The following is a 25751-nucleotide window of genomic DNA, read 5'->3' on the forward strand; positions in this document are numbered from 1 at the left end:
CCTTCATCATTGTTGATGTACAAGATACAGATAGTTTATTTTTGGTTTTTGTCCAGTTGTTTCACCACAGTTTACTGAAAAAACTGTCTTTTTTCCATTGCACTGCCTTTGTACTTTGTCAGAAACTGATCGACAGGATACAAATGGGCCTGTTTCCGGGTCCTTCTTTACTTATGATCTGTGTGCGTCTCTTCTTTGGGCAGAACCACACCATCCAGATCACTGTAGGTTTAGAAGTTGTGCGGGTGGTGGCACCACTGAGCTAAATCCTCGATCTCAAAAAGATACTTCGTAAGCCTGGGTGGCAGGTTGTAAGTTTGAATGGCATGCCCCTGTTATAAGTCTGAACAGTCGTTAAACAAAGAATATCTGTATTAGGGTTCCACTGATCGTAGATTTTTTTTTTCATTAAGTTTATTGGTACATTTTAGGTATACAATACAGTTACATTCATCACTGGGATCTTGTACCTTTACATGAGTATCTTGGTTCTTATTATTTCCCTATTCCCCTGCCCACCCTTCCCTATTTACAAAGACTTTGTTTCCATTTTTCCCTTTTCTTATATTTTTTCTTTTCCCTTCTTTCCTTGCCCCTACCCTTCCCACTTCCCCTATTCCTTTAGAGCTTTTCTTCCTATTTCACATTATCCATTATACATTTTGAATCTTATTTACACTTTTAGTTTTTTACGCCAGAGAAACTATTCAGTATTTACACATGTGTGTCCTGTTTATTTCACTTAAGAGTGTGGCCTCAGTGTGCAGCCACTTAGCTATAAATGTCTCTAGTTTCTCATTCTTTATGGCTGAGTAGTACTCCATTTTATAGAAAAACCACATTTTCTTTATCCAGTCTCCAGTTGATGGGCAATTGGGCTGTTTCCAAGTTTTAGCTATTACAAACTGTGCCGCTATAAACATGAGTGCACATAAATCACTGTGGTATGATTCTTTTGGGAAGATACCCAGCAGAGGGATAGCTGGATCAAGTGGGACCTCTAATCCTAGTTCTTTGAGGTATCTCCATACTGATTTCCACAGTGGTTGCACCAGTCTGCTCTCCTACCAACAATGGAGTAGGGTTCCTTCCTCCCACAACCCTGCCAGCATTTGTTACTGGTTAATTTCTTGATAGCAGCCATTCTTTCTGGGGTGAGGTGGAATCTCAGTGTTTTCATCTGCATCTCTTGAATGACCAGTGGTATTGAACATTTTTTCATGTATTTATTTGCTGCTTTTACTTATTTGTCTGAGAAATGTCTGTTCATTTCAGATGCCCACTTTTGAATTGGGTCTTTATATTTGGGGGGTTTGATTTTTTTGAGTTCTTTATATATTCTAGATAGTAGACCTTTGTCTGAGGAACAGTTGGTAAAAATTTTTTCCCCACATTGTATAACCTGTAGATTTTAACAATATCGAGTCCCTCAATCAGTGAGTATAGTGTCTCTCTCCTTTTATCTAGGTCTTGTGTTAGTTGCTTACAGTTCTCAGCATACATATATTTGTATTTTTATTTATGTATTTATTTAATTAATTTATTTATTTTTGGAACAGGGTCTATCTATGTTTTTCAGGCTGGCCTTGAACTCATTATGTACCTGAGGCTGGCCTTCAACTCATGGTGATCCTCCTGCCTCAGTGCTGGGTTTACAGGTGTGGGCCACCATATGTATATTTTTGTTTTAGATTCATATGTACTTATATACTTTTCATTGGTATTATAAATCATTCTTTTAGTTTCCAGTAACAATTTTCATTGCCGGTATATGAACACAATTGATTTTCATGCATTGAGCATATCTTTGTGTATTTGTTCAACTTGTGTATGAGTCTTTTATTAGTTCTGTATTTTTTGTAGATTCTTTTGAATTTTCTCTGTAGACAGTCATGTCAGCTATGAAGAGAGGTGGCTTTGTTTCTTCCTTTTTTCCTTGCCTAGTTGCGGTTGAGGACTCACGTGCTGAATAGGAGTGGTGAGAGGACCCTTCCTATGCATCTGACAAAGGCAGAAAGGGTGTGTTCTCTCACTGTTGAGTTTGATATTAGCTGTAGGTTTTCAGTTGATCTCTTTCATGAGGTTAAAGAAATTCCTTTATTTTAAAATATTTTTTGATATAGGGCCTTGCTCTGTAGTTCGGGCTGGCCTTAAACTCACTATGTAGCACAGGCTGGCCTCAAACTCAATGGTGATTCTCTTGCCTCAGCCTCTGGAATGCCGGGATTACAGGTGTGAACCACCATGGCTGGCAGAAATTCCCTTATGTTCTACTTTGCTGAGTGTTTGGTCATGAATGGGTATTAAATTTTGTTAGATACTCCTCTGTCTTGAAATGCATATTCTTATTCCTTTAATTTTGTTAATATGGTGAAATAAAGTGATTGATTTTTGAATACTGAACCAGCCTTGTATTTCTGGGATAAACACTACTTAATTATGGCACATTTTCCTTTTTATGTGTTTCTTGGTTCAATTGGCTGGATTGATTGATCTATGGATTTCTGTTTCTGTTCATGGAAGGTGATGTTCTCTAGTTTTCTTTCCTTAGAATGTCTGTCTGTCTGTCTCTCTTTTGTATTGGAATAATGTTGGCCTCATGTGTTAGCTTTCTCTTGCTGTGATAAATACCTGTGAAAAACAACTTAAAGGAAGCCAGGTTTATTTTGGCTCATGGTCTCAGAGGGTTCAGTCCATGGTCACTTAGCTCCATGGCTTCTGGGAAGCATGTGATGGAGCAGAGTGACTCACCTCATGGCAGATAGGATATCAGGAGGGTGGTGTCCCAGGCCAAGATATAGTCCCCAAGGGCATGCTCCTAAGGACCCATTCCTTTCAACTAGGTCTCTTCTAAATTTCCTTCTCCTCCCAATGGCCAGACACATTATGGACCCATCAGTGGGTTTATCTTTTGATGGGGTCATGGCCCTCATGACCTAGTACTTCTCTAAAGCGCCCCCTCTGACCATTGCTGCATGGTGGGGGGAGAACTAAGCCTTTGGGGACATTCCAGATCTGAACTGTAAAACCTTATGTAGATGGGTTTTGTGTTACAGGCTACTCTGACAATCTCTTGTCTTAATTGATGCATGATTTAGTCAGCTGTGACTCTTTTAACAAAATTCCGTAGACTGAGTGGGTGGCTTAAATGACAAACATTCTGGTTGGGTTATTGGTATTGGCCTCTCCGCTTTTTTTTTTTTTTACAAACATAAGGGATAAAAAATAATCTGAGAATTTTATAATTCTCCAAAAGGATAACACAAAGTATAGCTTTTCTCAGAACTTGCACATCTCTCTGTTTTGTGTAGCATCTTTTAGAACACACCTCAGGGAATGTTCGAGTAAGCCTGCAGTGTCACGTCAAGGCAATCTGGTGACTGACTAATCAGTCAAGATTTGCCTGATGATGAGTTACAGTGGCAGAATATTTATATATATATATATATATTTTAATACCAGGGATCAAACTCGGGACCTTCAGAATGTGTTCTTATGAGTTTGATCATCTGCAAAAATGTATAAAAAGAACAGTTACAGAAGTAAACATCCTTTTCTAAGCATATGGATTTAGAATGTGACTTTTCCAGTTCTGTGGATTGCAGAAAATTCCCGGCTGGGCTGGGGCTGCAGTTTTCTCCCATTGAACAGAATGAAACTAAATGTCCACTGTCAGGAGCTTATTGAAGTTGATCGCCCCCAACTTTCGCTCCATAAAGGAGTAAGAGAGAAGGTTCCAGGTGGAGTTTCTCGGGCATGCCCAGGACTATATCAAGGGGTGATCTTTCATAGGCTGTCAGTGTAATTTCCAAACATAAGCATTCCAGCTTTCCACACTCACTTTATGAAGTGTTGACCCACATGGTGCGAATGTGATGGTGACAAGTTGCCCTGCATTTGTGCCTGTGCATAGTTGGTGTGTTTACAAGCAGGAAACAGTGTCCTGTCAACTGAAGTCAACCTAGCAGCCAGGAGTTGGGCAGAGGTGTTGAACCAGTGTCTGCTAGATATCAGGATTCAAAATAAGTTGGAAACTACTGCTGTAAACAGTTGGGTTCTTGGAAGGAAGCCCCCTTGATTTTATAGTTTTATGGGTAACCAGCTGAGATGTTCTTACAGGGGCCCTTAGAGCTTTTGTCTTGTCCCTAGGCACCACACCAATCCTGTGGGCACAGAGTGGCGTTGGAAGATGGACCAGCCTGAGATGATCTTAAAGGAAGCCATGGAGAACCATCAGAACATGATTAAACAGTTTAAAGGTATTTATCTTCTCTCTCCAGAGGATTGGTAAAGTCATTAATAGTTTGAATCAAATTGGCAGAGGAATTGCCTCTTTGGTGGGCTTTTGTCTCCACTGGGAAATTGCCCTATAGGGAAGCAAAAATTTCATAGATATATTGTATATATTTTGACCTTTGCATTTGCATCTCATTTCATGGAAGAACTGAAAGTTCAGCACACAGCTTGGCAACTCATAATGTGGTGCGTCAGTCTGTAAGTTTTTCCTTGAGATGTACCGTCATCCTTCCTAAAAAGCTTTGCTGTTATTCTTTTTTTTTTTTTTTTGGTACTGGGGATTGAACTCCGGTCCTTGTGCTTTCAAGGTAGGCATTGGAACCACTGAGGTAAATCCCCAGCCCTGTTTTTCTGTCTTGATGAGTACAGGTTGGCCTCGTGAGTGGAGTGGCAGTTTTAGGTTATTAGAAAATTCTTAAATAAGGTCAGAGTATTGGGAAAGCTATTTTTTTCTTGTGGTGCTGATGATAGAACCCAGGGCCTTTTGCATGTTAGGCAAGCACCCCAACCGTGAGCTACATCCCCAGCCCAGTGGCAAAGTATTTTTGAATGAAGATGTTATAAAAAAGGAGGGAGAGTATTAGTATAAATTTCTTCCACAAAGTCCATAATGATGTAGCAGAAATTCTGCTACCCAGCTTCTTGAGTCACTTCTGTCTCATACTTAAAAATATCCGACTTCACTGGAGATCACTGGTTCTCAGCGTTCTCATGGATCACAGTTAGTGGAGCACCTGCTTGTTCAGACAGATGGCTGCTCTCCATCCCCAGAGATCCACTCAGCAGGTCTTAGCTGGACCCTAGCAGTGTTCGTTTCTTACCTGTCTCCAGGTGGTGTTGCAGTTATTGAATGGGGGACCAGACTTTAAAAACCACTGCTGTAGGTGATGAACTCATAAAGTAATGGCTTTACAAAGTGACAGCTATAACTGATGTTTTGAAATTTTTTAGGGTCCCTGTTAAATCTGCATGCTCTTTTCTCCCCCTACCAATAATGACGTCTCTCCTCTATTCTCTTTTCCTTTCATAGGCAACAATAAAAAAAAATTCCATGGGCTGGGGATATAGCTCAGTGGTGCAGCGCCTGCCTAGCAAGCAAGGACTTGAATTTGCTCAGAGGTGCAGTGCCTGCCTAGCAAGCAAGGACTTGAATTTGATTCCTGGTACTAAAAAAAGAAAAAAAAAATTCCAACAAGGTTGTTAGGGTGCTTACAACACATATGGGAGTCTTTAATAAGGCCCAATCATTAGCATTCAGGAAATTAATTCTTTTATGCAGTGCAGTTTGTTCTGTTCAGGTCAAACATTCTTAAGGCTATATAGTACTTCTTATTAGTAGTCTTATTTCTATCGAGAAATAGAGGACTAATGCAAATGACCTAATAGTAATTTCAAAATGACAGTAATTATACTTTCATTTTTTACAAATTTTCTGGGGGCAACTGACCTATACATATTTTTCTACCCATGTATGGGCTGACTTGGTTTTGTACATTTGCAATGATGCTAATAATTATTGGAGTTTTCACCTTGACTTTTATGTCAGGCACTGTTTTTGGTTCAGTATGGAGACAGACTATTGGGCTAAAGCGGTGTCTCTTACCAGACTTGGAAAATCAAGTGAAACCGCTGGTAAAGGACTAGTAAGTCCCATATCTGGAATTTGACCAGCTTTTCTTAGACTTATTGTTAATTTAGTTATTACTGATGATCTTCAAATAAGCTTTATATCTTTTAAATAAGTTTCAAGGCAAAATCTTATATTCTTTAGGGTAGAATATTAGGGTTTCTGGAGAAACAACTAATAGGGTGGTGTGTGTATGTGTGTAGTTAGACTGAGAAAGAGATGGATTCACTGATTTTGGCTCATGTAGCTGTGGATGTTTGGTGACTCCAGAGTCTCACGGGACTGATTGGTGGGATGGAGGCTGAGAGAGGTGGAGAGTGGTAATTAAGATCCAGAAGCCCTCTGCAGGCAGAATTTCTTTTGTTTCCAGGAGGTCAGTCTCTTTTCCATGGATCAGGTCCATCTATACCATGGAGGGTAATCTGCTTTTCTCAGAGTCCACCAATTGAAATGTTAATCTCATCTAAAAACACTTTCACAGACACATCTAGAATAATGTTTGACCAAATATCTGGACCATGGCCTGTCCAAATTGACACATCAAATTAACCTTCACTGAGTAATACCAGGAGCAGGAAATGCCAGGAATTTTGTCTTTATCTCCTAATAAGCTTATTTTTGGTTTAGTGCTTAGAGAGCCAGTTGAACTGATGGGATGATGACCAAGGAGGTGTTTCCTGGACAGCTCGCAGACCCTTTGAGTGGTCTGTGTCCCAGGGAGCTGGTGGCAGGAGGAAGCAGCCCCAAGGAGTAGGCATTCCTTGAAATTGAGACTTCCTGGAGAAATCTCCATCCTGAGATGTCCTTGATATAAAATGACAATCGGAGTTATGATAGTAATTTTTCCTGACAGGAACATTTTTGCAAATGGACTTTAAATGGGAATAAATAATAAATAAGTTATAAAGTAGACTTTGTGTGCATTAATCAAATGTGTTAAGTGAGCTCAGTGTGTGCATGTTTTTTCTGTGTGCCAGGCTCATTGGAGGGGCTTGTCCTGTGCAGAAAAGAGTGTCTAGCTTGTGGCGTGGGCTTACTTTAATCAGCAGGGATCTCGAATGGTTTATCTTCTAGTTCCCATGCTGAACAAACAGGAGAGTTTAAAAACACATGGGTCTTACAAAAGGATGCCAGGATACAGGACTGCAGGAACAAAGAGCGTGTCTGTGAGCAAGTGGATCTGAGTAGGTTTAGAGTCCTTAAGGGGAAGGGGGTGATCCCCAGAAACCCGGCAGCTGCCACCCAATTTTTTTCTTTTTTTTTCTTTTGTACTGAAGATTGAATCCAGGACCTTTGCATTGACCTACATACATGGCCCTTTTTTATTTTTTAAATTTTGACATAGGATCTTGTTAGGTTACTAAGTCACCCACACTGGGGTAACCCTCCTGCCTCAGCTTCCCAGAGTGCTAGGATTATAGGCATTGCCACCATGCCTAGCAACTGACACCAATTTTATTCTTAAAAATGGTGTTTATAGGTGTCAATTTTACCCAGGGATTTCCCACAGATGATTTTTTTTCAAACCTTAATTGGTTTATTAGACAAAATTTTATCATTTGTTGTTTTAATCAACAGTAAGTTTGACAAAAAGGTTTTCAAAGTGGAACTGATTGATACTTGCAAACTGACTCTCTTCTGATGAACAAATCACTTTTTCTTTCAACCAGTAGGGGGCATGTGTGTTTGAAGGTGTGGTGGGTGTAGACCGGCCAGCACAGGGGCACAAGCCAGCCCATGCATTTTACATTTTCACAATGAATATGAGCTCTCTTAGTATCCAACTTGGGGGTGCAGTGGACATTTTTAATGCTTTGAACTTCATTCTGAGTTAAAATAAATTACATTACTTTTGGAAAATTTGTCTTGCTGCAGTAGTCATAGTAAGTCTTACTGTGAAACTACAGTATTTGAAAGGAAAAACCCTCATTAAGAAAGAGTGAGATACATAATTATTGAAGGATAAAATACTTAATTGGTATAACCAGTGTACTTACCAGAATACTAAAATCACTTAGTATAACAAGTAGCATCACTCAGTTCCTTGTGCTAATCCTTACCAATGATTGTAGCTTTCTTTGTATGAATCCAGGTTCCTCTTGCAGTAGGTGAAATCGGTGCTCTTTCATTCATTCTCAGGGCAGAGGTGTAAGTAAGGTCACCTCTGTTCTGGACAGGTCGGCTGGGGTTGCTGACCATGGACTACAGGCAGTTTGCTCATCTTTTCTGATCCCAGCATCTTCATTTGGGTGCAGGGTCTGCATGGATACTACTGTAATCTTTTGTGGTACTAGGGATTGAACTCAGGGCCTTGCACACACTAGGCAAGTGCACTACTACTGAGCTTCCTTCCCAGTCCTTTTTATTTTTTAAGACACAATTTTGTTAAGTAGCCCAGGTTGGCCTCAAACTTGAGATCCTCCTGCCTCAGCCTTTCAAGTTGGTGTAGTTACAGATGTGCAGTACAGTGCCTGGAAGGACCCAAGTTTAAATTGTGAAGATGCAGGCATGGAACTCTAGATAGATCTCTTTGGCCCTTGGTGTCTGAACTCCTCAGTGGAGATGGCCTGGAACAGTGGCTTATCTTGTGCCATTAGAGTGGCCCAGGTCCAGATGCCCCGAGGAGTCCACTGCTTTCTCTTCTTCCACACCCGTGTTGGAGTTTCCTTGTTAGAGCCCCCATAGAACTGCCTGTGTCCCCGTGTCTGAAACAGAAAACAAAACAAAAACCAAAGCAGAAATACGTGTTTCTAGCTTCCTTAGATGGAATTTAGAGTACATTTTCCTACAGGAAAACATACTTGAATTTGATTAGGTGATATCAGAATAGATTTATTAGTAGTATACTGTAGGCATATAACAGATTAATTTGGTAAATGGGGATTTGGATGGTCATTAATTTCCATTTAAAAAATATTGCATCTTTAGGAATACAAATTTTAGGCTTAAACAAATGTTTGGAAACAGGATTCTTTTATAAATTGGAAAATACAGGCAATTTTCAAAGGCTTAAAGCCATTTCCTTCTTGGTTCATTATATAATGAATATTTCTACTTTGGCCTGTCTCTCAAGGTCCACTGTTTTATCTCTCTAATAATTTCCTTTGCTCTGGCTGGCTTTCTACTGTGCTTTAACACCTGCTCTCTCCCATCAGTCTGGTGCAGTCATTTTATCATTTTATTTTTGAGTCTAGGACTGGTGATGAGTATTGTTGCTCATTGTCCCCGAATTTCCGGCTTTAGCTAAGTGGCCAGCCTTGGACAGATTTCGAAGATATCCTCTGATTTTGTAAATGCTTCCCTTTTCAGTTGCTATTCTCTGTTCTGAAGGCAATCATTGTCTTTTCAGTTATTTTGCTGCATCATTAAAGTATCTTTCTTCTCATGACCTTTATTAGCGTTCCCTTTGTACACATACAAAATTAACTTTATATTGATTAAAAGTGGGTCAGAATTTCAGACCAACTCAGCATCTTTTCAAAATGCTGCCTGCCCCCTCTAAGTCCTGTGGTGGCAGGGAGAAAGAGGCCCAGAGAATCGATGCAGCAGACACCAAGTGGGTGAGCGTACTACGGCAGTGTCCTTGGTCCTGAAGATGGAGAGATGAAAAAGACATCATTTGTTGCTAGGTGGTTTTTAAAATTTATACTTAAAGAGAAAAAATAAAGGGCCTCTAGCAGATGGTTTTCACAAAACTAGGTGCACTAAAGCACGCATCACAAAGAATGTGGAGGTGGGAAGAGAGCACCACCTGCTCATTGTTTTCTGAAAAACCTCACTGTGAAGTGTCGTGATGAAGCATATGTACCTGGGAAGGGTTCTTGGGAACATTTTTGGCCAGGAACTATACTGTTAGGAGAGGAAAGAAGAGAAAAATTCATTATTGGTTACCTAAATTTTAGCAGTAGGAATACTATACACTGAGCAATATGTCTTATTTTTAATGTGTTACTATATTTGGTTTATTGCTGTGATGATAGGATACAAGTTCTGAACTCCCAAGTTCTTGGTTTGATACCTTTCACTGAAGTAAAGCCTGCTTCTCAGTTGATCTTATGACAGTAGTTGTGATTACTCAGGATCAAGAAGCTGTTCTAGATAAAAGAAATGCCAGAAAACTTCCTTTGCAAGAAAAAAACTTGCATAAAAATACAGAGTTGAGTTATGAAAGGGTTAAGATTTGGGAAATAAGAGAGCAGGTGTGTGTGTGTGCATGTGTGAGAGACACACACGCACACACACACACACAGTGAGATGGGAAGAAGCTCTGTGAATTTGCTCCTGGGATATATAGGACCTGCCAGATACTTGGCTTTTTTTTTTTTTTTTTGGTACTGGGGATCAAACATGGGACCTTGCGCTTGTGAGGCAGGTGGCGGCACCACTGAGCTAAATCCCAGGCCCATCTGTCTTTTGGTGTTTTTTTGTTTGTTTGTTTGTTTTTTGGTACTGGGGATTGAACTCGGGATCTTGTGCTTGTGAGGCAGGCACCGTGCCACTGAGCTAAATCCCTGGCCCCCTTTGCTCCTGGGGTAGTGTCTACAGTTGCTGGACTGCCTGTTCTTCCTCTAGGACTCCTGCGTTAGAAATTTCAGGCTGTCTTATTTTTGGATGCATTTTGCTAAGGACTGTGAGCTCTTTGCGCTGACCTGAGGCCGAGTCCCAGAGGATGGGTTGTCTGGAGGAGGAGCTGCAGCCTCTGGCAGTGAGCAGGAAGAAGGAATGGGCTTTACATACCCTTCTCAGTGCCTTAACTTTTTGAGAGAGTTAGGATAATTGTCAAATCCCAGATACACTATTTTAAAAGACTTACCCTTAGGATTTTTTCTTCTTGGATCTTTCTTTTTGTAGTCATCTAAATGGACAAATATCAATTATGGTATTTTTAGTTGTAGCTCTTCAGAAAAGATAGCACTTGATTTCTTCACTTTTGGGTTTTTCTCCCTCTTCCTGGGCTGCAAGTTGGTAACACCATCTCCACATCTCCCCTGAATCCCGCATGCTCTGGAATTCAGTACTGGTCCTTCACTGTGTGCTCCTCCAGCCTAAGCGTAGCCCTGGATGGAAGTAGCGTCCGTTGCCAGTGGGGTTATTTCCACCTCGCCCTTTCTCCCAGAGCCCCAGTATGAACGCTGGAGACACATTCAGGTGCCTGTCAGACTCCCGTACCTCACCTGGTCCGTGCACTGCTCCTCCCCCATTGCCTGTTCGCCCAGGGCTCTCCCTGCCTCAGTTGAGGGCAGTTCTTTTGCACAGGCCTAAAACTGACACCACTCATCCTCGCTTACTCTGCATCCTCTCTGGGGAGAAGTCCACCGTCACCGCATTGGTCCAGGTCACCACCGTCTCTTGCCTGAGTTATGTAGCAGGATTTAGGCTGGTGAGCTTCTGTCCTTGCCCCTCTGTCTCCCACAGAGCACTTGTTATATCCATTTTTAAAAGCACAGAGCCAGCCACGCCACCCTTCCCCAAACCTGCCACGCCACTCAGATGCTGTGAACATGCCAGGCAGGCGCCCACCTGGGAAAGTGTCCCGCTCGACTCTCCAGGCCCACTTCTTCATCTCCTCCTGGCCTTTCCTCCCCCCTTTAGGAAGGCTCATCCTGACACCTGGGGGACAGGGCAGCCTGCCTCTTCCTTCTCCCTTCCCACATCATTTCTACCCAGCTCTACCTTTTTGTTCTAGATGCTTTTGGCCTTCTGACCTATTATCAGAGTGTATAACCAGTGTGGTAGCCATTAGCTGCATGTGGCCCTTTAAATTTAAACTCATGAAAATAGAACAAAAAACTAGGCACATTTCAGGGTCTCACTAGTCACATGTAGCCACCAGTTATTATCATTTAATAATCAGCCTTGGAAACTGGCCATCACTGTTCTCTTGCTCAGTGGCCACTCTGTAAGGCAGAGACAGGCTGATTGGCGCTGGCAGTTGTCATCTCTGGTTTCAAGGCTGATGATTTTTAGGAAAAGAGGGTGTATTAGTGCAGAGAAAGAACATTTTCATCACTGCAGAAAGCTCTTTTGCTTTATTGCTCTGCTGTAGAATTTCTTGATTTATTATGTTTAGTGTTTATTCTCTGTATCTCACTGGCTGGAATGCAAACTGCCCAGAAGCACATCTTTTTCTGTTTTATTTGCAATAGAAGAATCTCCTAAAACAGTCCTTGGCACATAGTAGCAGATGATCAGTCCATATTCATTGGATTGAATGGAATTACCATTTCCTTTGAAGTAATTCCAATATTTGAATTTCTTTTTCAATTCATGAGATTAAAATATTTGCTGCTACCATTTTTTTTTTGAATGCCTGTGTACAGGGCCAGACATCATCATGCTAAGTATTTCATGTGGCTTATTTAATTTAATTTAAATTCTTGTAATAGCTCTGTGTGTGTGTGTGTGTGTGTGTGTGTGTGTGTGTGTATAAAATCACCTTTTTGAATATTAAGGAACATACACATTATGTACTACAAACGTGTTAATAAAGAAAATGATCCGGAAAAAACTGTTAAGGAAAGAGAATGGGAAAGACTTGACCAAGGACACAGAGCTGGCTCTGTGGCCGAGCCAGAGTTGGAATCCAGTGCCTCAGACTTCCTTGGCCTGGGCCTGGCCGGTGCTTATGTGTTCCACATTCAGTGTGAAGTTTGTTTTGGAGTCAGGTTAACGTGCCTTCTGTTCAGCTGCTCACAGGGGATTAAAAGTTACTGATACTTCTTACCAAGAGGAATTTTATGTTTAGTACTGAGTTGTCTTGGCAACACAGACTGAGTTTAAGGATCAAGTTTTATTTAAAACCTTGATTCAGTTAAGATCATAGATTTTAATAACCTAAAAAAATTGTTCATCCAAAAATGCTGATGTGAAATACATTCTTAGGATTTGCAGTTAGTCATATAAGAAGATATCACCTGTCACTTGTAGATGGCTCTGATTTTAGCCTGTAGTGTATGGTGTTGGCTTGATTTTGTAGGCATTTATTTGCACTTGCTTATTTCTAAGTAGGTTTTAATGTGTGTATATGAAATAAAGTCATTTCCAGACTAAGGAACAACTGAGTAGTGAGCGTTAAACTTTATTATTATCTTCAAGTTCTCCGTGTTAGTTGTGTCACTCACTGATCATGGTTAACTTTGGTTATTGATTACTAATCACTGATTTTAATAAACCAGAATAAAGATGATAAAATCAAAACCTTAATGAATATTTCCTGTATTTCAAGGACTCAGCTAGACCAAAAAATTCTCTGTGGTAACTTTTAAAAAAAATTTAGCTTCTGATAAGTGACTCAGAGGGATTATGGGCATGGGGATGGTTCGCCTCCACCTCCAGTCTCCATGAGGAATTTGTGTCTTTCAGAGAGAATATATTTTCTAAAGGAACCTAGGGTTTGTTCAGTTGAAAGTCCCTGGTGTAAAGGAAGCATGTCTTTATTGGCCTCTTGGCTTTTCACATCCTGTGGCAATCCTGGGGACTTGTAGGACAATCTGTCCCTGAATGTTGTCTCCATCTGGAAGAGAGCCTTGCTTGCCTCACCGGGCTGTGCTCTGGAATCATGAAAGAGCACGCAGGCAGCACTGAGCTTGCGTCCCACCCCGAGACTGTAACTAACGGGTTTGGGAAATGCCCTGGACACTGGTATTATGAGAGCAGTTCCGGTCCAGCTGGGGTTGGGACACTGCTATGTGTGTGATTCCCAAGCTTGTCTGCCTGTGGAACCTCTTGGGAGCCTCAAAACCTGCTGATGCCCATGGCCTGCCCCCAGAGAGCATGCTTTCCTTAGTCTGAGCTGGGGCCTGGATTTTGGAAATTTAAAAATTCTCCAGTGAGTTTAACATGCAGGCAAGTTTGGGGTCCTGTGGTTTATGCAGTAGTTTTCAACTTTGGTTATATATTAGAATCACTTGCCAAACTGGGTTTTTGTTGTTGTTGGTTTGTTTTCCTTTTCTTTTTGCTTTGAGAAAAAAGTCTCCTTAACTCCTAGACTCAGCAGTCTTTCCCCTCTCCAATGGCTGGGACTGCAGGTGCGAAGCACCATGCCCAGTTTTTCTGAACATCTTTTAGGCCGTTCCTTGCACACTCCAATGAAACAATCTTTGGGGGTGGGCCTAGGATTTTGAAGTTTCTTAGTGGTTCCAGTGTGAAGTCAAAGATGTGAACTTCCAGTCTCTTCTTTTCATCTTCTCTGTAGCTTGGCCAGGAGCCTTGAGTTTCCCAATGCAGGGTCCGTTAGGAATGCAGGGAGAAGAATTGTGTAGAAGAGGCCTTTCCTTAGGTGGATACACTGAGCGCATTTCTTTAGGCAACATAAGGAGGCAGAACTAAGAAATTATGGTTAGTGATGTATTTTGCTGTCCAAATAATTAGCTAACAAAGCTAGTTTCTGCTTTTCCCGATTGAGTTGACTGATGCAGTTCAGTGAGTACTAAAACTAAAAATGAGTTACTAGCTGACTTTTCTGAGTATTTCTAGTTTCTACTTTTGTTTTGTATGCTTTGACATCAGAAAATGAATTTGCCCTCAAAATCAAAGATTCAGCAAACAAAATGTAAGTGATACCTCTTCCTGCGCCTCGTTTAGCCTGTTCCTCTTTACTGTGCCCTCCAGGAGTGCCAGGTGTCAAACTAGAGCGCTTTGAGGAAGGAATGAAGGTGAAGCACTGCGCCTTGTCCCTTGTGGGAGAGCCAATAATGTACCCAGAGATCAACAGGTTCCTGAAGCTGCTCCACCACTGTAAAATCTCCAGTTTCCTTGTTACCAACGCACAGTTCCCTGTGGAAATCATGTGAGTAGTCCTGGATCTGGGCTTGACTACAGAGTAGAACTGATAGGCTTTCATACTCTCTCAAAGTGTCTGTTTACTTACTGCGTGTAGATGTGGTGCTTTGAGAGGTGCATGCGGTTTGGCTCTTCTACATCCATTCTAGTGGGAAGGGTAACATTAGTAAAAGAAGAAAACAGTCACAGTAAATCGCTGGGGGACTTCAAAAGGAAATGCAGGCCCCTCCCCTCCGCTGTAGGAGAAGCAGGGTAAAACTTTCCACAGAAATTATCATTTAATTTGGATGTTAAAACATGGTTAGGATTGGTACATGGGAGTTTAGAAAATTGTACTTATTATTAATTTTTAAAATAAGGAGCCTCCTGAGAAGGACATGGTGCTAGGGCATTTGCAATAGTTATGTAAATATGGTTGATGTGGGCCTCAGAGTGCAAAAGAGAGTGGCAGTTGGAGATCAAGCTGGAAGGTTTGGGAATAGACTGTAGAAGAGACTTCCAATGCTATTCCTTTCCTCTTTTTTTTGTTTTTTGCTTTTGTTTTGAGACAGGGTCTTGCTCTGTAATTCAGGGGCTGGCCTTGAACTATGGCAGCCCTCCTGCCTCAGCCTCCCTATGCTGGGATTACAGGTGTGCACCACTACACCTGGCTCAGAGCTGTTCTTTGGGAAGCTTGCTTGCATACAAATCCACTAGCATGATACAAAATGGGACACACAGGAAGCAGGAATGTGGATAGGAGATCATTATTTTTATTTTGTAGAGCTATGAGTTGGAAGCAAGATACAGTGATGAATCTTAGAAAAGGTACAGTTGAAGCAGAATAGGTAAGACTGGCAAAAGCTTGCAAGTCTCCGAGTCCAGCACAGTGAAGGGCTGAGTGGTTACAATGAGAGTTCTAACCACGCTGTGCTAGAGTGAGAGAGACCCACATCAGCAGGAGTTGTGTAGGGAAGGGGCAGGTGTCGGGGTAGGACGAGGTCACTCAGGGAGTGCTGCCCAGACGGTCATGATCAGAGGTGACTCAGATGCTGGCTTTGTTCTGTGAGGAATAATAGAGAAAGAAAGGGAAGTTTTTTATTTTGGTAGTGCTGGCCTGGAGCATGGTAGGCAAACATTCTATCTCTGAGTTATGTCACCAGCCCATTTTTGGGTGTTTAAAGGTCATTGAAGGTCCTTATTTAAAATCATGATTTAGAGATTAGATATAGAAGGTAGGTTGCATGATTTTAAAGTTCCTTCCTGGGGTCAGGAAAAAACACCAGGGGTGATCACAATATATAACATCATGATTTTGGTGCTACATCTGGTGAATATGGTGGATGAAGACACTTTGTAATGGTTTTACAAGTCCATCTTTTTATTGGATGGCAATCAGCAGCAGATTTAACCATGGTTTTGATCATACTTTGTAAAGACACAAAAGGAAACTTCCAGAACCGCTTCAGAAAGCGGCAAGAACCATGGGGATATGTGTGTTCAAAGCCAGAGGGAGTATCTTTGGGGGGCTTTGTGGCAATGTGTCTTTTTGTTTTGGTACCTGGAATCAGGACCTTGCACTTGCCAGGCAGGTGTGGCACCACTGAGCTAAATCCCCAGTCTGGCAATGTGTCTTTTACTGTAATAATTTAAATATCACTATATTTTTGATTATACTTCATATTCATGACTTTATATTCTGACCTGAGCTAAGGGCTCTTCCCGTGGCCCAAGAGAATAGAAAGAAAAAGAATTCTCTAAGTAAAAATAACATTATTTCTGTTAATTACTAAGGACCAAGTACGAGTTGTCTTTGATATCTTTCTTTCCGAGACAAAAAGGCTGTAGATTGATGTTGTAACGAGGTTGTGAGTTTTGGATGATTCCCCTGATGTTCATGGTGCTCATCTCATTTAGTTCAGCCAGTAAGTGAACCTCTTGCACCTGTTTTTAAAGCATTTGAATGATGCTGTCTGGTGGTTGGGTGGCTTATTGTGCTTTTTATTTTTTAAAATTAAGAAACATTTTTCTTCTACATTTCTGCCTATACTTTGTCATCTTTTGAAGAGCTTCTTGGCTTTGTCACTTGGTCTTGCCATGACCCGCACGCAGACAGGCATTCAGAGTCCTTGTTCTGAGAGGGATCAGGCTCCCTCCAGGTCCAACGCAAGGCTCTTGGCTGACTATTCTCTTCCTGCTCTTTTCATGCATGGGGCCCTGAGCGAGCCAGCATTATACCAATCCCTGCTGGCTGCTCGCTCGTTGGGAAGTGACTGAGAAGACTGTTGTAGTAGTCGCTTTATGCTTGTGTTGATCAAGACAGGTTAATGAAAGTGATAAGAATGTGTAAGATGCTGGTGATTGGACAAGAAAAAAGCCAGTCTCTTGAGGAAACATCCTCTTAGATGAACCACAAGTGTTTTCATAGTGATCCCTGGATAGGAACATTACTGACACATTTTAGAATATATCAACTATTTTTGGCTTAACCTCTAGCTTCATGACCCAAACTAACAGTCATTTATTTGGCTCATAATTCTGCATATCAGCTGGATCTGTTGGTTGTGGCTGCTTGTGCTGGTCTCAGTGTTGGTGTTGCTCAGGTGTGCGTGCAGTTGTCGGGTCCCCTGGGGTGGTGGGTTTAGCAGGGCCTTTGTGGGACCCCTGGCGTCTCTATTCCTGTGGCCTCTTATGCCCCGGCAGGCTTCTCTGAACTTTGTTGCATAGTGGCAGGGGTTCAGAGAGCAGCAAGAGGGAGCAAGCCCAATGCAGAAACGTCCTTCAGCCTCTGCTTACATCACAGTTGATCATTTCTTGTTGGCCAAGCAAGTCACAGTCCTGCACAGAGTCCTGGAAAGGAACTCAGAGCCATAGGGTGAGGGGACAGGGACAGGGAGAGGTTGTGTCCACAGTATACACATAGCACTGTGGACTGTATTTACTGAGAGTATAACCTTGAACCTGTTGGGGGTCCATATTTTCAGGAAATTGATTGGAAGAAAAATGACAGTTGTGTGGTTGCCCCAGAGGGTAGTGCAATGCACTTGATCCTCACGCCCAGCGGGCTCAAGCTGGCAGTTGATAAGAAGTAGGTTTAGTTTTCCTTGCATCATGTATAAAACCTTTTTTTTTTCATTTTGAGCCAACATTTAAAATGAAGAGGTTTTGCATAAAATCTGAGCTTTTGGCTTTTGAAAGAAGGATGATCTGGCAGAAATCATCACAGCCTAGTGGTACTTATTTCTCCCCTGGGGCCTGTGCTTTTCAGTCTGCTGTGCATCTCACCATCTTCCTGTCGCCTCAACCCTGGAGCCGAGTGCCATGTGCCACTTGTCAGAGAAATTACACAGTGGATTTTCTTACATAAGAGAAACTTCTGTTACTGTTTCTAACAAAAGAGGAATAATGAAAGGTACACACAGAGTGCCACATGGCCCATGAAAAATGAAGGAAAGTGCGTTACTTTGAGTAAGGAAAGAATCTTCTTGCACATTACATATGTAATCTGAATTTTACTGTACAAATAACTTCTTTCCCTCTTAACAGTGACTTACTAGCCGGGTGTGGTGTTGCATGCCCGTATCCTAGCACTTGGGAGGCTGAGGCAGGAGGATCACTATGAGTTCGAGGCCAGCCTGAACTACATAGCAAGACCCTGTCTCAAAAAGACCACCACCACCACCAAAAAAAAAAGTGGTTTACTTGACTCACATTATGTCTCGAGCCCTGCAGATGTGCAAGTTCTAACCTCTGTTCTAGGTACCGTGCAGGCTGTGCTTCATTCAGCCCCGCCGTCAGAGGGGCCGGCGTGGCCAGCGTCACTGTCCTGACAGCACCCCCGGTAGTTGTTCTCACACACATTGCTGTGTGCTGCGGTGCCAGAGAGCTCTGCAAGCTGTCGTGTTGTGAGGCAAAGAAGTCTCTGAGGCAGATGAGAAGTTTCCTGCCCTCAGGGACCCAGAGGACCAATTTGTTCTTGCCTGTGGGCATTTGAGTTCTCTAAGTGTCCTCTTTACGAGGGAGTAGAGTTAACGAGGCATTTGTAGACTGACTCAGCTTCATTTGCAGCGCACTTCCACTTTCATTTTATTGTAGTTTTCTTATCTACTTTTTTATTTTATGTTTTTGTGGTGCTGAGGATGGAACCCGAGGTGTCACACAGGCCAGGTGACTACTGAACTGTATTCTCAGTTCTATTTTATATTATTTTAAACTTGACATTTAAAATATTGTAGTTGTTTTTGTTTTTATTCTTGTGAACACTATAAATGTAAAGCCTTCTGGTTGTTAGCAGGTTTATTATAAGAAGACAGCTCTGTGCTTGACATGTAACTATGGGACGATTACCATTTCACTTCCCAGACCCTCTGCCCCCTCCGATTTTACTCCAGGGTGCATTTACTTCTGAGCATTTTCTTTATTGAAACTGTGAATGAGCTTCAGTCTCTTTCTTTTGCTGCTTCCATTTGTATTTCTGTATTTTTACTTGCTTTTCATTTGGTTTTCTTTTGTTTTTGTTAAGCCATTCACGATATCTGTTAGAGAACTTCTGTAAATTGGATGACTTCACATATTAGATCATTAGTAAATGAAGAGATGAATGAATTTTTAAAATTAATTAATTAATTAATTAATTAATTAATTTGGTACTGGGGAGGAGAGCCGCTCAGTCATGGTGACCTGGAAGCAGAGAGGAAGGGAGGAATCGGGAGGGAGTTGCACCCATCAGTTCACTCCCCAGTGAGCAAGTCCTAAGGGGAAGTCAGCTCTAGCGGCCCCATGAACTCTTCACCTTCCAGGAGCCCCACCTCTGAACACATGAGGCTTTGGGGGACATCTCATTGCCGGGACTGCCTTGAAATGTTATTTAAAATGTTTAAAAATGTCCAGTTTTTTTTTTGGGGGGGTACTGGGGATCAAACTCAGGGCCTTGTGCTTGCCAGACAGGCGCGGCACCACTGTGCTACATCCCCAGCCCCAAAATGTCCCGTTTTTATCAAGGAAAACATTACAAGACATACAAAGAAACAAAAGAGTGTGACCCATACACAGAAAAAGGAACAGCTAATAGAAACTGGCCCTGAGGAAGATGAGATGTTGGACTTAGCAGACAAAGACTGTAATTAACTATTTCAAAATATGTTCAAAGAACACAAGGAAAATATTTCCAAAGAACGAAAGAAAAGTCTGAGAATAATGAGTCACAGGATTAAATAAACATGTATTGAAGAGAAATCATGAAGTACATTCATACCATGTTATCCTTTGCAGTTATAAAAATAATTTTAAAAAATGGAAAAGCTGTTTGTATATTGATAGGGAATGATTTTAAAGAGGTTCCCGTCCACAGTACCTTACCCTTTGTGCCCCAAAGTGTTTCTAGGTTTTAAAAAGGCATTCACAGGGCATACACTATTTTATGTAGCGCCCCCAGCACCCTATGCCACACGCACAATTAGTTCTGCAACAAAACAGGCTTATTCACACAGATGGAAAAATTAGGGAGCAAAATGGCCCTATACTAAGTCTAACTTTGCTTCCATTAAGTTGGCTTCAAACAGAATTTTTAAAACCTTTTGAGTTTTGGAGTGTTTGGATTTTGGAATTGTGGGTAGGGGTTTGTCGGACTGGTAAGAAGTGGAGGGGAAGAGCCAGGTGCAGAAGAACAGAGCAGTGTACCACTATTTTTAAGTCATTCCTCAGCCTGAAGCCAGTTTACTTTCTTCAGCACTGGCCTGCTATGTTACTGGCTGCTTAAAATTTTTTTTGTGCATGTGAGACAGGGTCTCATGGTGTAGTTCAGGCTGGCCTTGGACTCACTATGTGGCCCAGGCTAGCCTCAAACAGCGATTATCCTGCCTCAGCTTCCCGAGTGCTGGGATTACGGGTGTGCACCACCACACCTGTCTAGGCTGTTTAGATTTTGAGTCAGCCAAGCCTACTGTGCTGGTGCCGCGTGGAACTTGGCTGCTGGCAGCTCCCAGTCCCCCAGCTCCCAGTCCCGTAGCTCCCAGTCCCGTTAGCCGTGTTAGAGCCCCAGGGATGGTGGGTAATTCCTTTATCCCAGAGCAGTTCACAGCTCTGAGCCTTTGCTTGCAGTTCTCCTTTGGTCATCTGAGGAATGATCTTCTCACTCCCTTCCTCACGAGCACTGTGTCCTTCAAAGGTCAGTGTGGCTTTCCCCTTATTGTTAGACCTTTCTTAATCCTCAAAACTCACCTTCTTCATTTTTCCCCACCGATTCTACCCAGCTAGCCGTGGTGCTGCGCACCTGCTGGAGGCCCACCATGCCTCATCCTCTTGAGCCTGTGAGTTGCAGGCTGGGCCTCCGTGTCCCCTGTGGGTCGGATGAGAACACAGCTTGTGAAAAGAAACGGAGTTTAGCGTTCTTCCCGAAGCTCGCACTTTTGGCTTCTTTTAGGACTGCAGTCATAGCCTGCATTTTGTGAGTCACCTGTGTTCTCTCAGAGGTTTCGTTTTGTGTGATACCTTTTGTTCCCTTCAACTGTGGTGACTGGAATAGTGGGCCGTGCTGTGAATTTTGCCAGTGTGGTGCAGAGTCAGGTTGCGGAGCCTCTGGAAGACTGGATCTTGTGTTGGCAGTTGTTCTGTGTGGAATCGTGCACAAGCTCCTTAGCGCCTTTTAACCTCAGCCTAAGCAGCAGCTCTCTCCTTTTTCTGTGAGGATTCAGTGACCTGAAGAGAAGGATGAAGTAGACTGCGCAGTGCTGCATGTCCTAGCGAGCACTGAATAACTTTCTCCTTCTCCTTCGCTCTTTTCCTCTCCTCAGGCTCAATTATTTGGCCTGCTCTGACAGCCCCGGATCGCCTCAGAGATTTGAGTTTTAATAACATTGGATGTTTGGGCCACTGTGGTTATTTTTTGTCTTAATGGGAGAATCAAACTTCCTAGTTACTTGGATTTCTTACAAACATAAAATCTTTTTTTTTTTTTTTTTTTTTTTTACTTTCTGTAGATATTATTAAGCCTCATTCTACCTACTAAGCTAGATTCCTTGGAGGATAGAATGAGACTTAATAATCTCTACAGAAAGGAGAAGATAGAGAGGGATTTTTATGCTCAATTATCAGTACATTTCTGTGTAGGATCATTCTTGATTCAGATTTAAAATTAGGATGAAAGGTCATCATAATAACCATATCAAGAGTTGTTAGACATTTTTCCTGAAGACTGGGTTTAAGTTGGTATGTCTCAAATATTGTCCTTTTTAATTGTTCTTAGCAGTGATGTGAGAGTCTCAGACACAAGAATAGTATAGTGATTTTAATGATACCACATTATCTTGCCTTTTGGAAACTAAAATGAAGCTGTCTCTGTATAGAGCAGGGACAGGTGAGTGACTGTGCTGGGAGCCTCGCTGCCTGTCCTGATGCATAGGGGCCAGGACTAAGAACAGATGAGACTCAGAGAGTCCCCCAAGACCCCTTCCCTGCTGTAGAGTCCCTGAGAAATGAGCTCTATAAATCTTCGGACCTTTTCTCTTCTCCATCTTTTTTCTGTTCCCTGGCAAAAGAGCTGTAGACTTCTTTCATTACAGCATCTCGACATTGGGTGTTGACTAGAATTCCTTACTAGTGCTGTCAGGTCCAGAGCTACTTTTTTTTTTTTAAATAACAGATATTTGCAAAACAGGTATAGCCTGTGGAATTTACTGATGCTCATCTTAAGTAGTTATGGAGGCACAGTGAAAAGGTCAGGCCCTTCCCATTTTGCATCAGGAAGCTTTATGCCAGCATCCCGTAAGTGTCAGATGATGAGAGCCATCAGATGATGAGAGCCAGAAATAAACATGATTTGTATCAGTTAAGATAGCATAGCTTGTCTGTTATTGAAGAGGTCTTCAGCCCAGGGGGTGATGAGACAGAGGCTGCCTGTACAGGTGTTATTATTTTGCATTTTTGGTAACCAGTGCCTTGCACGGCAGTGACACTTGTAAGGGTTCCCTTTGCATATCGGTATTGCAGAGGGGTTAAAACAATTGGAATCTGCCTGTGTTTTAGTCACCTCTTTCCTCCCTTTGGTCAGAGCTGCTTCACTCTTTTTTTTTTTTTTTCCCTTTTTCCCATTAAATTTATTGGTACATTTTAGGTATAAAATACAGTTACGTTCATCATTGGGATCTTGTACCTTTACAGGAGTCTCTTGGTTCTTATTTTTTTCCCCTTCTCTTGCTCTCCCTTCACCCCCTCTACCCCTCCCTATTTGCAAAGACCTTGTTTCCATTTTTTTCCTCTCCTCATATTTTTTCCTTTCCCTTTTTTCCCTTCCCCTACCCCTCACAATTCCCCTGCTCTTTTAGACATTTTCTTCCTGTTATACAATATCAGTTATCCATTTTTAAAATTACAATATTAAGATCTAGGAGACATTACCACAGATTTTACAGAATTTAAAAGGATATAGAGAGCATATTACAAAAATCTTTTTTGAAATAAATTTGACAACTTCTAAGAAGTAAGTTGGAAGACAAATTAATGAAACTAACTCTGGAGGAAATATAAAATTTGAATAGCACCTGTTAAAGAAAGTATATTCCTAGCTTGAAAACCTACCTATATGACAACAGCAGGCTCATAAACATTTTAACTGATAAATTATATCAAACAATTAAAGCAGAAAAAAGAAGGAACACTTCTCCCCTCATTTTAGAAACTCAACATTGTGCTAATCCTAAAACTGGATAAAGATAATAGAAGAAAAAAGTATGAACATAGATAGAAATTTGTTTAACAAAACAAACTATTGGAACACAGATCTGGCAGGATGTAGAAAGTGGTTTTGTTATAGGGATGGCAGTGTTGGTTCGGCATTGGAAGATGCTGAACCCCCAAAGTCATCATTTTGACAGAGGAAAGGAAAAAGCCATATGATCCTGTCACTAGTTGGAGAAAAAAGTATTGGACTAAATTCTACAGCTGTTCATGGTAAAAGCTATCAGGAGCCTAGAAGTAGAACAGAACCTTCTCAACAGATTAAAGACATGTACTCCATACTTCCAGCGAGAATGCCTTATATAAATGGAGAAGATACAGTGCTTTCTCCTTAAGGTGGGGAACAAGGGCAGATATGCTTACTCTTTATCTGTCCATTAAATTTTGAAACCTAGTACCCACCAAAATAGTCTGGCAATAAAATGACAGAACTAGGATAGGATTGGCACGGCAGAAGCAAAATCTTTATATGTAGATGAAATGATCATCTACAGAGAAAATGCTAAGAAATCTCTAGGAGCCCCTAGAACTTATATTTGAATTTAGCAGGATTAGAAAACACAAGGTATATATAAAAATTCAGGTCTGTGTATACTTGCTATAAATGAAGAATTGGATATTGAAATTTAAAAGTTATGTAGGAGTACAAAGGACCTAGGAAAGTTAAAAACAACAACAACAAAAAACAGTGTTGGAAGACGTTTAGTACCTAATTTTAAGACTTCTTCTAAAGCTACAGTAATCAAGGCAGTGTTGGTGTAAGGAAAGATATATAGGTCATTTGAATAAAACAGAGAATCTAGAAATAGAACCACACATATATGGTCCACTGAGTTTTGAAAGATTATTTAACATTAGCATTTTATAGAATATAAACTCAATTCAAGAGCTGAGGAAGAGATAGTGTTTTCAGCAAACTGCACTAGAGCACCTGGTATCTGTATAAAAAATTAACCTCAACCCTTTTTTTCCATACATGAAAATAACTTGAAGGGATCTATGAACCTAAATAAGAAAGCCTAAAAGTATAAAACTTTAAGAAGAAATTATAAGGGAAAATATTTATGAATTCAGGGTAGGCAAGAACTACCTAGGATACACAAAACATGATGTATAAAAGAAAAAAACTGATAAATGAGATTCCATCAAAATTTAGAACTTTAAATGACATCATTAAAATGAAAAGTCCTTAAACAGACCATATTTACAATACATAGAACCTATGACCAGAATATATAAAGAATTCTTAGAGCTCATTAATAGACAACCCAATTAAAAAGTAAACATAAGAAGATGATAAATAGCCAGTATAGCACAAGGAATGGTGTGCAACTCTAGAATCAGAAAAATACTAATCAGTACAATAATAAGATTAAATTATACACTCATTAGGGAGATGAAGTTAAAAGTTTTAAAAGCCTTGTCATGACTTTTTCTTTTTGTTGGATTCTCCCCCTTTGTGTTTAATTTGTCATGCCCAATGGATTCATTCTGCTGGGCTTCCTGGGGTTGTGATCCTCATTGTCTTTTCCTAGGGTATTGTCTAAAATTTTTTGGAGTACCGGTTTGGTATTCATGAAGTTCCTGAGGTACTCTTTGTCATGAAAGTATCTTATTTCTCCATCAATTTTGAAAGATACCTTTGCAGGGTACATCAATCTGGGTTGGAGGCTGCTTTCCTTTAGGGCTTGAAATACATCACTCCAAGCTCTTACTGGCTTGAGGGTTTGCACTGAGAAGTCTGCTGTGATTCTGATGGGCTTTCCTTTGTATGTGATTTGTTTCTTTTCTCCCACTGCTTGTAGAATTTTGTTCTTCTGTTGGATTTCTGGAATCCTAACTATTATATGCCTATGTGTAGATTTTTTTTGATTAAGGCTAGCTGGAGTCCTATATGCCTCACTTATCTGTATGTCAAGTTCTTTTCCCCTCCTTGGGAAGTTTTCTGCCATGACTTCTGTGAAGAGTTTTTTTATGTCATTTGTACTCTCTCCTGTTTCTTCATTGACTCCAATCAGTCTTATGTTATTCTTCTTTGCATTGTCTAGCAGCTGCTGGATTGATTTCTCGTGTTCCTTTACAATTTTAAAGCAATTTTTCTTTTCCTCCTCACTAATTGCAGTCTTATCTTCTGTATGTGAAATTCTATCCTCACATTGGTTCATTCTGCTGTGCAGACTTTCAAAGGAGTTTTTAATCTCTTGGAAATCTGTTTGTATCTGTTTTATGGATTCCATTTGTTTCCTATGTTGGGATTCCATAATGTTCCTCAGATCCTCTATTTTTTCATCTGTGTCCTCTCTAGATTTATTAATCATGTCTTGCACCATGAGCA

The 25751-nt window shown here is 41.1% G+C and overlaps 1 protein-coding gene across 5 annotated transcripts in view; it reads left to right on the forward strand.

Moving 5' to 3' along the window:
- The window catches only part of LOC101713541 (S-adenosyl-L-methionine-dependent tRNA 4-demethylwyosine synthase TYW1), a 195536-nt gene that overhangs the window by 70521 nt on the left and 99264 nt on the right, over positions 1 to 25751 (forward strand). For all 5 annotated transcript variants that reach the window (XM_087195741.1, XM_087195739.1, XM_087195742.1 and 2 more), the window contains 2 exons: positions 4150 to 4259; positions 14534 to 14711. In XM_087195741.1, the coding sequence (XP_087051867.1) occupies positions 4150 to 4259; positions 14534 to 14711 (288 nt within the window). The remainder of the gene's footprint in view (positions 1 to 4149; positions 4260 to 14533; positions 14712 to 25751) is intronic.

Source organism: Heterocephalus glaber, unplaced genomic scaffold, assembly GCF_053883595.1.
Source record: "Heterocephalus glaber isolate CG9 unplaced genomic scaffold, H.glaber_assembly_v1.0 deba00001610, whole genome shotgun sequence".
Lineage (NCBI taxonomy): Eukaryota > Metazoa > Chordata > Mammalia > Rodentia > Bathyergidae > Heterocephalus > Heterocephalus glaber.